Below are 13,703 nucleotides of genomic sequence, written 5' to 3'. Positions count from 1 at the left end.
CAGGATTCTCCCTGCTATCAGTTCCTGTGCATGGCTTCACAGTGGCTACTGGAAAGAACAACTGCAGGGAAAGTCCTACGTAGCTCCTGCAGCCAAGGGAGAGAACATGCCTAGTTGGTCTGTGGGGCCAAAACAAGCAGAGTCTCGCCATAAAAGAAGCTGAGAGAGGGTAGCACATGCTCAGTGCAGACAGAATCTTTGGAGAATTTAGCTGCCAAACACTAACATGTCTCTACTGAGCATGTGCACACTGCAATTTTTCAGAGCCTTATAACTTGGCCAGATTTGGGCAAATTTTCACAGGGATGCTTGACACCAAGGTGACCCCACTTGCCAAATTTCAAGTTCTTGTTCTAAAGCATGGAGGCACTTCTCAGCAAAACAGTTGTAAGATTTTTTTTTTTTAAACCATGGAAAAAGAACATTTCTCCCTGACCTGGTTCTCAGAAATGGCTGAGTTATATTAGGTGAAACTTAAAAAAAAAAAAAAAAAAAAAAAAAAAAATCAGCCTTAGGCAGACATCCTGCATGGGCAATTTTATCAGCCCAAACTGTTTGTGCTTGGCAAAATTACAGGCAAATGAAAAAAGTGTTGGGTAGCCCTAACTATCGGCATTGCTACCTGAGCTGCCTTTAGTTAAAGCAAACCCCAATTGTCTTTTACTAAACCAACAGAGAATGTCTACTCTCAACACTTGAAACACTGTTTGCACAGAATTTTTCTCTACCTTCAGCGTGGAAGATTTCCTCTGGGAACATAAGTTTCTCTAATGCTGACTTAACACTACTTTGTACTGATATAACATCTTCCATAGAAGGCTCACGAAGCATTTTACAAACATTAATTCTCACAAAATCCCTGAGATTGGCCTAATGGGGAAATGCACAGAAAATTTAGATGGATTTGCCCAACGTCTTGGAGTAAAATTTTCAAAAGCACCTGAATGACCGAGGGACCTAAATCCCATTTTGAAAAAAAGTGAGTTAGGTGCTTAGGAGCTTAAGTTACTTCTGGAAATGGAACTTTTGAAAATATTCCCGTGATCCATTAGACAATTAATTTTCATAAATGCTGCAAATCCTTTTTGGGTGCCCAAAATCAGAAAAACAAGAGGTCTGGCTTGTGGACTATAGTGTTTGAGGTATATCTGTAAGTCTTCTTGTCAATTATGCAGTGTATCTTCTAGTACATGATATGAAAAAAGGACTATAAACAGTAGGTTTTGTTTTTTGTTTTTTTAAAAAGCCTTACTTCATCAGACTGTAGCACACAGCCCGCAGGGGATCATGGTCCTTCCGTCTGATGTTGTTGACGACCATGGTATCAAGTTCTTCTCGAGCAAATCTCAGCTGTGTTTCTGTAACACTATAACTGGCTGACTCCCGTGCACAATCTTCAATATTATGAGCTTCATCTAAAATGACTACTTGGTCTTTTAGGTTAATCTCCATCTGCAAAAGACAACAATTGTCCAGTAAAATGAGTAAACAACAGCAAGTAGGTTCATGTTTAAAAAAAAAATCTGTCCAAATTGTGTCACTTGTGCAAGCAATGAAAAGTGATTTTTTCAGAGCTTGACAGAATTTCTGCAGCATAGGAACTAGGTAGGTTTTTCACAAAACTGAAACCTGGTGCCAGCATAAATGACAGAATTTGGTCCTTACCTGTAAATACTATGGGAGCAGAGTTTGTAAAATGTACTTTTATGGTACTGTATAATTAATAGAAAAAGTACAGATAGATTGAAATGTGATATATATATATATATATATTTATTTATTTTAAAATTAAATAAAAGTATTTTCACTTTTTACACCTTCCCTAAGCCCCCATGCCCACTTCTTGTAGTTATGCCATCCTAGAAGTTTCCCTTCTGTTGTTGTGTGAAAAATCCACACAACTGATTAGCTACAATGGAAAAAACAGTGAAACTGACTATTACCAGAGGTACTGTCATATGTACAAAATAAGGAAATTGCAAAAGAAAAGAAAAATATTCTTTAATCTCTTTAATTTAGATGTTACTTGTAAACTGGCAAGCATTCAGACAGGAATGCAGTTTTAAGTTGACCATGTGCCTTTATCACTTTCTTTATTCATCTCACTTTAACTTCAGTCCGTGCAACAAACAAAATCTAGGGCTTGTCTCCTCTTACAACACTGCAGCGGCACCACTATAATACGTAGTAAAGACACTACTTAGGCCGACGGGCGAGTTTCTCCCATCAGCATAGATATTCCACTTTTCCTTGCGGTAGCAAGGTCGATGGGAGAAACCCTTCTGTCAGCATAGCACGCTATGCTAAGGGTTAGGTCGGCATAACTACGTCGCACAGGGGTGCGGATTTTCCTGAGCAACATAATTATACCGACATAAGTTCCTACTTTAGACCAAGCCCTACTTACAAATATACTTACACTCTCTCTTATTTGTGGGTCCAGCAGGTAGTTGTAAGGACAAAATACAATATCTGCCCCCACCATGAGTTCTCGAGCTGCAAAATAGGCACATGCACGTAGCTTCTTTCCCAGGCTTACTAGATCTTCTATGTCCCAAGCCTGACACTTCTTACGCGCAAACTGTAGAGCATGATGTTCACTAATTTTATGCACACCATGGTAGTAAACACAGGACCCGCTCTAAAAGGAAATATGTGAGAGTTTGAAAACAAAATATTGTACTAGGAACAATGATGTACGTGAACTTACATTTTTTGTAAGACAAAAAACAAAACAAAAAAAACCCTTATTTTGTAATCTTTTACTTCACCTCGATCACTGAGGTATTTTTAAAAGTGCTTGTTATCTTTTGGACTATAACAACAACAAATATAATGGCAGAAACAAAGCAGGCAAATATGACAGAATCTATAACCTATCATACATAAATCTGTAAGGTACATTTCAGAGTTTTTCCCCAGTGAACCCAAAGAAATTTTTAATCTATTTTACAAATAGCAACCTGGCAGTGGAAGAGGGTGGGATGGATTCTAAATCATGAGCAATTAATTAATAAATCCAAATACATATGGTTAATTCAACTGGGAAGGATAGAAAATAAAATAATATGGCACATTCACATCCACCCAACAGTATATCAACTTTCTTACATCATCAAATTACCAAACAGAAATGTCTAGTGAATTTAAATCACATTAGAATCCACCTGAGCTTGTTCATTTGTATGTCTTCTCTGTGCTAACAGCTCAGGAGGGTGTTGTGTTCAACAATAAAAGCAAACAATAGTTGTCCTGCTCATGACTTTGACAGCAGTCCTTCCACTGGTGTTCAGGTGTGTTAAAGCACATCGTTCCAAGGTTGGTTTGGGTTTATTTGTTTTTTTTTTCCTGGAGGGTAGGGGAGAGATTGGACAGGCAAATCTTAAATTTATGGGTTGGAGCTGATACACTGGAATTACAGGGAGGAGTGGAGAATTTTGAAATTTTAATTACTGGTTAACACTAGTGTCCCTGAGGTATAACTAAACAACTATTATTTCTCTGTTCTAGTCAGTCTGAGTACAGGGGGTATTTTTGTTTGTTTGTTTGTTTTTTTTACTGTAAAATTAGTTACTGTGAATCCTATCTTTTCTCTGATGAACTTTTAAGCAAACAAAACCACCAAGAAGAGAATAAATCCCTGGAAGTATATACTTTAGTCTAGAGGCAATTAAGGCTGCCTAGTCATATGAAGATTGATAACATGAACAGGAAAGCCCATACCGGTTTTAACAGTGTAACACAACCCTAAGGGGCAGATTGTCAGTTGAAATGTTATCACACTTAGTGCCTTTTCGCTCACAAATTGTCAGTTATCTGTTTATCAGCTCACTTCTGTAATATAGTCTTTGTTAACATAGACACCTAAAGTGACAGTGTAATTGGCTCTCATTACCACTACAACTTACCCTTAGCGCTTGGGAGCATAAAAAGCAAATGCTCACTTATACCTGATGAATACAAAATAAACCTGAAGCCCCAACAAGAGGACAAAACAGAAACTAGGTACAGTACGACCATACAATTTGCCAGTGGAGACAACAAAAGCTGTTCCTATCAGCCTCAATAGTTTTCTAAAGTCTGAGATGTACAGTGGAAACCAGCAAAAACCTTTTACTGGATGAACATACTCACAATTATTAAAACCTTTAAGTTTTTAGACACACAATATTTTTGGCATATAATGACTCCCAACTAATCTTCCTACGTTTATGATCAATGTATGTGTGGTGCTGATATATTTTAAAAGTGACCAGCAAAGAAAAGAAAAAAGTGTATGTGCCATTTTTAGCTTCCTTACAGGGAATAGAGGCAGCTGGAAAAAATGTTCTACTTGCCTTATAACTATCAGTATCAACATTTTGTTGCAGGACTTCTTGAAGGACTAGAAAACTGGAATAAGAGTTTTTCAGCTCACAACTGAAGGAACAGGAACTAAGGGAAGGATTGAAACCTGCACAAATAGCTTTTCTCTTAAGTATTTGTCAGCAGCTTGAATTAAAATAAGTGTTATAAAACAAAACGGTGTTAAAACAGTGATATAAAAATTCCATCCCCCTCAATTTCTTAAAATTTAGTCTTGTTCAATCCGACGTGCAGCCAAGCCAACTATTTGTTGTCCTCCAGCATAAACAAGGAATTTTAAATGTGAAAACAAGCAGATACACACTACTTTTTGGAACATTCATTTCAGGCTTATACACTATGAAGAAGCAAAAAATGGGTAATTTTGTTAGGCTTTGCAGATTACCTGTAAATAAATAAATTCTGCTGTGCTTTTGCAGTTTAGTTTTATTTATTTATTTTAAGTGCAGGCTGCAAAAGTGGAAAGGAAACAAGATAGTTTTAAAACAACTCAAATGGCGAGCACAGATCCTAAATTTGGTTAACCAAGATGACAATGAACAAATTATGTTATCAAGAACACTTATATCATAGTGTGAACAAGCACAATGTATCTCTGCTATCATCATTAGCAGATTATTTGTTCCAGATTTGTGGTGGGTTATCCACACGAGAAAGGCTCTAAATTACTACTTACATAACACAGGTAATTAAGTCCCTATCCTCTTAATTTTGAATTAGTAAACAGTTTGTTCCAACTAGAGAATTACTACAATAATTTTACCCCCATGCATTCTAATCATCTTCAATGCCCAGATACACTCAATAAAATAAAATAAAACACTAAGCAGAGAGAAATCAGGCCTGAATGGATTATTTAATGATCATCAGCATATTTCACTTTTTAAAAAAGAAATAAGTTTTGAGAAAGCAAAGGTTATTGCAATTATAATTAAGCTCCCAAACTAAAGCTATAATCATATATTGTCATCATCTATTATGCCTTTTAAGTTTTGATGCTGTGAACCAAGATTTACTGAAGATTAATGGTCTAATACAAAATGAATTAGAAGTTACAAAAGGGCTTCCAACCAGCGTGCCATTAAGAAGTTAGAATGTTACTCAATCCAGCTGCTCAGGCAGCTAAATCTTTCATTAATATTTTTTAATGAATGCTCATTTTCTGAAACAAAACTACTCACATTTTTTCCTTCCAGCAAGTCTGCACATTTTTCATTCCTGTTACTACTTCTCGATACCACTGGATGAACACAGGTATGATCCCGGCTGGAAAGAATTGTCATACGGACACTGGAGTATACTGTCCTCTGCAGCTCTCTAGTAATCTGAGCTATTTGCTTGTGTGTTCGAGTTCCAAAAAATATTTTGGGGATGTGTGGCTTTCCTCCATTTTCCTTCCTCTTTGCATAACTAACATTTTTACCATTTTCTTTTACAGAAGAACAGGAACACTGTGTACAGAGGCCAGGAGACTGTAACCAAAACAAGGAAAGTTTATGAGGACATTACCACTGCAAACTGCATATACCAAATCTCCATATTGACCACTGAGAGTTTTCCTCTAGGGTAGTTCAAAACTTCCCATTAATTAATCTATCAAACTTTGAATAGTGGACTCAAGTTAAAAGTATACACAAAACATTACAAAATCTCAAAATAATTTCTAAAAAAGTTATCATAGAAAAGAGAGTACCTTTCGAGTAAAAAAACGTAAGTGATTACCAAATTCTCCACTTGCTCTTTTCTTTATATATTCTTTGCCAGTCAGTATAATATGTCCAGGTTAATATGCCATTGCTTTGATGGAAATTAAAATGCTACCATTGAAATAAACATATGAAATTTAGTACCAAAGTTGATACATATCCTTGGTTATACCATCTATTAATTTTACATATAGAAAGGTTTACTGGTACTGTTCACTGTCTCTCCAGGATTTACACAAACCAGACTGTGGTTAAACTCAAGTGCTATGCCAGTAAAATAACGTTAGTGTGTACATGACACTTTAATTTGTTTATTCCTTTGTGCCAGAAAAGAAAAAGAATTTTAAACTAATTTTTACAATGCACGAGGAAAGTTTTTCTACTTTAGGTTTATTTTCTGTCATCAAGCATGGCCAATTACCTCTAATTTACCTGTGACAAATTATTACAATGAAAAAAGCCAGGAAAGTTTAGTAGCAAGTTATGCAGGACACCTAGCGTTAGGAGTTCCCAGGCCTTAAGGACTGAGTAAAAGCGTGTTATACAAGAGACACATGCTGTCTTCAAACCAGATGGCAGCCTTTGTTTCATAGCAGACAAATGAAGAAAAAGTGAGGAACATTAATGTGGGGGAAAAGGATTGTTTATTATGTTTCTTAATTTGAACAAGTACTTATATACTGACTGCCAGCTAAAGGAAATTACTTTTCCATTGAGGGCTTGATCCTATAAGGTGCTGAGCACTCTGGCCTCAATCCAGTAAAGCACTTAAGCATGTGAATAGTGCAACTGAAGTCAGAGAGACTTCTCACATACATAAATTTAAGCATGTGCTTAAGAGCTTTGCTGGATCAGGACACGCGTCTGCAGCACCTTAGGATCAAGACCTGACTGGGCAACCACATTAAAACTAATACTGAAAACTTTGTTTTAATATTGTTTCATCTGCAAATCAAATTTCACTAAATTGGCTTCAAAGCATATACTCCATTAGTAATACACTCATCATGGTGTTATGCCATTAGTCAATTCTCGTGAATACTCTCATTTCGCCTTAACAGTTTCATAATTCTTAACTAGCAGAACTGAATCCAGGAAAAATATTTGGAATAGCAGGACAACTGGGGTTTTTTTCCCCACTCTAATTACTTTGTCACAGAGAAATTCATCCTCCTCAATCTCTTTCACAACATGAACTATTGGGAAGACTAATAATTAGGATGTAGGTAGAGGATACAAAAAAAATGTTAAGATATCTCTAAGAAGAGTATCTTGTCTGTACAAGCACATGCAATAGTGAAAAACTGATCAGCATGTCTTAAGAGCGTAAAATAGTTTGCACTTGGTTTTTAGTTTGATGGCCCAGGTAGCAACAAACTGTACTTGACAGCTGAAAGTTTTTTCCCCTGCTTTTAATTGATTATCCCTCATAAACAAATGCTAAGTCATGGCATGTGTTACACCACAATACTGGGGATCAAGCTGTCTCTTAGCCTCTACTCTGTGGAAAAGCAAGTTCGAATTACCCTGAGTCCCACTCAGCGTTGTCCGCCATTAAATATTACAATACATGATAGAATGGATGTAAATGTGACCCTTCTGGAGCTGTCACTCACTGGGATAAAAGGTTCACTGATGTGCCAAATAAACAGGCCGTCAAAGCAGATAAAGTTACAGCCATGCTGGAATTGTTACATTCCCCTCTCAGGTTGCCAGTAACAGCAGATTTCATTACGGTGTGCTGCCACATTAAATAGCCAGTTCCAAATATCCTGCCTTCTATATTGAATAATTACTTATTCACTGAAAGGATAAAAAGAAGAGAGTTATGAATGGGGCTCTTGTCAGCACTGAAGCAGGAAACAGCTGACATGTGGTGTATGTTACATATGCGGCAATATCCGACAGTTTATACTCTCAGAAAATTGGAATGCAAATTATATCATGATATTTTGATCTATATTCTATTTTAATCTTTGAAATAATGATATTTATTAACATACTAAGAGAATTAATGTAAATAAGCTATAGAATCAGTTTACTTTTGCTGACTGTGCAGGCCTTTTTGCTCATATCTATCCCCTTTCATTTGAATTCATATTTTTCCCTCAGAGATGATGCAATACCATTAATCCTTTATGGGAGGATAATGTGAGGCCTAAACGTTTACTTTACTAAATGTAAATTTTAGAGAAATCTAGACCAGTACAACAACAATTTCCCAAAGTACAGTAATATTTGCTGTCTTACACTCTACTTATACAGTCAAGATGATTGGAAAATGCAATTCAAATTCTTTATGTACAACACCAACAGTGATAATTCTTTCTACTGTATCTTTGTGGAAAAAATAAATTTCAAAGAAACTTTTTATTAAAAAGCTAAAATTAAAACCATAATGCCTGCATATGTGTGGGGTGTATATAAATTACAATATTTTACAGGTGACCTCCACGTTTTTCTTAAAAGGATTGAAATTGGCATAATACTGGCTTTCAGAAGCACTTCACTCACTACTGCAACTTTAAAATGTTACCTTTTACTAACAAAACAAACAAAAAAATCAGGAAAGCTGTAAACTCAGGCTGATTTTATAGTAACCAGTAAAAGTATATAACTGCTTTGCAGCAGTCATAACATTTCTGAAAGCCACAGACGCCATCAGCAAAGAAAAAAAACCCCACTTTAAAAACGTGCCTGTATAACAACTAACCAACAACAAAAAAACCCACACATTAAGAAGGCTCTTATTTGAGAAGGTGAGCCCTTTATTTGCATTAAACTGGAGTTTCACACTTTCAAATGCTCTTTCTCCGTTAGAAATTTTTTGGGAAAGATCTTTCAAATATATTAAAACTGAAAGTTAATTGAAAGTGCCTATAGGTTAGGCATTGACACATGAGGAAGCACTTCATAAAACAATGGAGCTTTGGGTTTCCATGAGTTGCGTGACAAGTGGGTTAAAGTAAACAGCATACAGATCAATCAGTAAAGAGGATTGTCTGTTTTAGGCAAGCTATTCCCCAACCTTGCTTGAGTACAATTAATTTATGACCCAGGTGCATATAGCCACATAATTCCATGGTTTAATGTGGGTTATTTTTACTTTTATTTTCTAAAAACATTTTTTAGTCAAAAAAATTTCGCCCCTCTAAGCTTAACAATTGAAAAAGGATACTACTGTTCTACTTGTTCAGGCCCTCAAAATTAGCTTTCGTTGAGGAAGGTAAGTTTCGGGCAAAATTTCTGGAGGATGCATTGCCTGTGTGCATGCAAGCGCGCACACACACACACACATTTTATATTTAAAAATAAATTATTTTGGGATCCTCAGCAATAAATATTTATATTTCTGTTGCAGGGGATCCAAACAAGCCTTTAAAAATAAAGAGAATCTAAATGTCATCATAGGATTTACCTTCCTTAAAAAAGTTCTGGTTTGGGACTTCAGCAGACTAGATTTCTGGTAGACCATAATGTAAAGAAATGTCCATTTTATGATTAAACCACAGTAAAATCAGTCCCAAACTGACAAATATCTCTGGAAATCAAACAACACAAAGAAGGAATAATTAAGGCAACAGGATGGTTAAAGCAGCAACTTCTCCTTCATGCTACCCTACATCTCGCAATACTCAGTCATGGAAATTTCTGCAGAGATTTTCTTAAAACAAAAAAGTTGGAAATAGCTGAGATTTTTAACATTTTCATAAGTGACACTTTGGGTTCTGCATTTCTGTACCATAAGCTATTATATCATTGTAGTTGTGACTTAGCATAATTTATTACATTGTAGTCTCCCATTACTGTAGAGGAAAAAGAGCCCTAGTTACTTTTCACTGTAAGAGGTAATTACGGTATAGTTGGGGAGCACTGCAGTAAAAATTATAAATCTGCATTTCAGGAAGGAGAGGAGCTTGCTAAGCTACAACAAAAGTATCTGTCATATTCTTTTCAGGGCAACTGAGAAATAGTGAGGAAAGAAAGTTAACTTGAATACTAAAACTTATTTTACTAACGCCCAAATTTGTTAACCTTCAGGACCCAAGTTTGTTAACAACAAGGCCCATGTTTTTCTCTGTTTTGGCAGGAAGTTGAAGAAAGGGTTCAAATGGGACTTCTGTGGTTGAGTTTTTGTTATATTTATATTGCTGTTACAACAATGCTCTTGAGTTTGTTATAAATTGTATGGTCTATTATTTTATTTTGCTTGTAAACTCCCTGGGACAGAGAGCACATCTCTTGCATCTGAACGGTCTGGTACACCACACGTGCTCAATAAATATCTTTCTCCTGCATTTCCCAAATTATATAGTACCTTTTTTGGGTTTTAAATCTTTTTTATTGAAAGAATTCCTAGATACACACAAAGATAGTAACTGGTAAAAACAAGTTAAATAGTTAGAACAACTTTATCTACATTATCATTTTATAACTCTCATTAGACTATTTAGAATTAGAGGAATATTACATTTTTTTAAGGAAAGATTAAGGGCAATATCTAATTTATCCATAAGGCCCTGTTCCACACTATGAAAACACCCAAGTTTACCCAGAGATGTTAAATATGATTGTACTCCATCTGTGTTACTGTTGTTCCAGAGAGCCAAACTGTGATAACTGGTTTGAAAATACCAAGTGATTTAATCCTGGTAGAAAATAATTGTTTAAGGAAGGAAGTTTTAGAATAACTGGTTATAACACAGTTTGGCTCCATCCACACTTAGCTAAAAAAATATTTGAGCTACCAACTGTTTTACGCCATCTAAGGTTAAATTTTATCGTTTTCACTGTAGAATTTAGCAAGATTCTCAGGGACTGGACATTTATATGGATAACAAAAATTTCCAAAATTATAGTAGTTAATGCTTAAAAATGTTTTGCAGGAGATGTAAAATCCTCAGGCTTCAGGGCTTAAAACAATTTCGCACTATTAGGAGGTAGGATGAGACTTTCAGGGGATGGGAGGGAATTATCCAACATCTACCTCTTGCAGGTTTCTTGCACCTTCCTTAGAAGCATCTGGTGCTAACCACTGTTAGACACATGATACTGGACAGGATGACTATGAGTCTGATCCAGTTTGACAATTCCTTTGTTCCTAGGTAGAGGGACTCAAAATAAACCACCTTTCCACATCCATACTTAGATGATAAATAATGCAAATGTCAGATACATATACACTTACACTGAGAAAGTCCAAAACAATATCCAGCTTCCTCTCAGGGTTTCAATTATAAAGGTCCGCACAGTCTTGCCTGAGGCTTTTAGGATTTCATTTAATTGTACCCATTTGCATTCTTCTTCCACCCATGTTATTAGGTGAGTAATATCCCCCTCCACCCTCCCAGACACACCGTGTCCTTTCACTACCTTCTCTTCTCCACAGGTTTGCTCCTCCATTGCTAGAACTGAGTGACTCGTACTCAGGAGGTTGATCTCATGGTCTCCTGCTCTCTTTTTGCTGCTCTTGGGAGCTGTTCTCTTCCTCCATCTGCCTTAGCTTAGTGCTGAGGCTCAGCTTCTGGCACTTCTCCTCCTGCAACCTCTCCTGAGAATCCTGAGGCTGTGACTCAGCCTGTCACTGACTTGAGTGACGTGCTTTCTGATCAGCTCAGAAGGCCTGTGACCGTGCACTGATGTCTGGTAACTTTCCTAGCCAGCTCCATCCACACTCTCTTACAGTCAACTTATTTTACTTGCAGATCTTGGCGCCGGACTTCTACTTTCTTGGACTTGAACTCAGAGTCCTCTTTGCCCTGCTGAAGTACCTTCACCTCACTGAACAGCTCTCTGCCTGCTCACTCTCCAGAGCCTGCTTTGCCTTCTCAGAGTTTGCTGTCACTCACTTGGTATGTTCCAGCTGTTCCGTCAGCTCCTTCATAGCTCGTAACTGCCTCTCTCTCATCGCCTGGGTTGTGCCTCATGGGTCTTTGCCTCATCATTCAGGGTCTTCTTTACGAAAGCCATTTTCTGTTCCCACTTTAATGTGAGTTCCCACTATGCAGCAGTGGAGTCTACTGTGTCTTCTAGCTCCATTCCCAGTACCTTCAGCTTTTTCCTCAGCTCCTGCGTCTGAGTTTTTGCTTTGTTCCTATGTACTCGCTCAAGGTGTCCTTGATGTTCACTAATCTGAGATTCCAGTTTACAGATTTTTTTTCTGGGCCATGTTCTTCTAGCTTTCTTCCTCTTCCATGTTAGTCACGGCTGCTTGCACTTCCTCCTCCTTCTGGCCAACTGTCTTTTAAGTTCTCCAACATGAGTTTGTAGCTCAGCTCTTTGGTCATATGGATGGGTGGAATCTTCCCCAAGCTTCCTGCAAGTTAACCCCAACTCCAGCCGCTGTTGTTCTTTGTGATACAGGTGCTCTTCCACATCTGTGATCATGATCTTGTGTTTGTTCTTGCATATAATGTGATTCTTAGATGTCTCCTTATTATCTGGGGCCACCTTCTCCAACTGCAGCTTCCACCTTGCCTTTTCCTTTGTATTTGTGCCACAAAGTAGCCTGGCCCAATTATGCCCACTAGCAGTGATGTGGACCAGCTCCTGGTGGCCTTATTCCTGAAGTAGGATTTTTAAATCCAAAACACAGGTGCCTTTGGCTTATAGAAGCCTCCTCATCTTTCCAAGGATGATCTCTACTTGCTTGCTTCATTCTTGCTGCTCAGCCAGTCACTCTGGGCTGCATGTATCCTATCATCCAGAGCCTGAGTGGTTTCATCTGGTTGTGTAGTTTGTCAAGGTGTTTGGTGCTCACATCAGGGGTTTGGTTATCAGCATGTCCTGAGCTTCCAGAACCCGTGAAACAAGTTCTACCCTTTCTCTGTCACCCACACTCAAGGAATCCCTCTGTTACTCAGAGCATCTCATTGGGCTTTTCTCCCTTGTGTCTGGTTTGTTTCCTGTAAAAAAAACAGTACATTCCCCAAGTTCTCTTTGCACAGGCTGAGACTAGAATCTGGATCTCTCCCTCAGGAAAAGTGAAATTTGAAACCCGACTGACCTCCCATCTCTCTTGGTGTCCAGAAAGCAGTTTCCCGGGCTAGTCCAAGTTTCCCTAGCACTGCAAAGCCTGGCTATCCCAGAGTTACAGTCCCACTTCTGAGAGTTTGAGATTTTTTTGTGGAGCAATGCCTTTTTATGTGCCCCATTTTTCTACAACAAAAAAATTATTTCTGGGGCTTGCTTTTCCTTTGTCCAAAGAAATGAAGGTGTCCTGTAAGGGTCAGTGCCGGATCCAGTACTAGTCAATTTTTTCATTAATGACTTAGATAATAGAGTGGAGAGTGTGTTTATAAAATTTGAAGATGACACCAAGCTGAAAGGGGTTGCAAACACTTTAGAGGGCTGGATTAGAATTCAAAATGACTGTGACAAACTGGAGAATTGGTCTGAATTCAACAAGATGAAATTCAATAAAGATAAGTGCAAAGTACTACACTTAAGGAGAAATCAAATGCACAACTACAAAATGGGGAATAACTGGCTAGGTGGTAGTACTTCTGTAAAGGATCTGGGGGTTATAGTGGACCACAAACCAAATATGAGTCAAGAGTTGGGAAAAAAAAAAAAAAAAGGCAAGGGTAATATTCTGCAGTGTATTAACAGGAGTGTCATATGCAAGACTTG

General features: G+C 37.5%; 1 protein-coding gene across 6 annotated transcripts in view; it reads right to left on the bottom strand.

The window, feature by feature from the left end:
* The window catches only part of BRIP1 (BRCA1 interacting helicase 1), a 130,600-nt gene that overhangs the window by 87,908 nt on the left and 28,989 nt on the right, over positions 1-13,703 (bottom strand). For all 6 annotated transcript variants that reach the window (XM_037880368.2, XM_037880367.2, XM_037880366.2 and 3 more), the window contains 3 exons: positions 5,547-5,837; positions 2,420-2,641; positions 1,253-1,452 (listed from right to left, as the gene is read on the bottom strand). In XM_037880368.2, coding sequence (XP_037736296.2) covers positions 1,253-1,452; positions 2,420-2,641; positions 5,547-5,837 — 713 coding nt within the window. The remainder of the gene's footprint in view (positions 1-1,252; positions 1,453-2,419; positions 2,642-5,546; positions 5,838-13,703) is intronic.

Source organism: Chelonia mydas, chromosome 17 (genome assembly GCF_015237465.2).
Source record: "Chelonia mydas isolate rCheMyd1 chromosome 17, rCheMyd1.pri.v2, whole genome shotgun sequence".
Lineage (NCBI taxonomy): Eukaryota > Metazoa > Chordata > Testudines > Cheloniidae > Chelonia > Chelonia mydas.
This window is presented reverse-complemented; position numbering and strand designations above follow the sequence as displayed.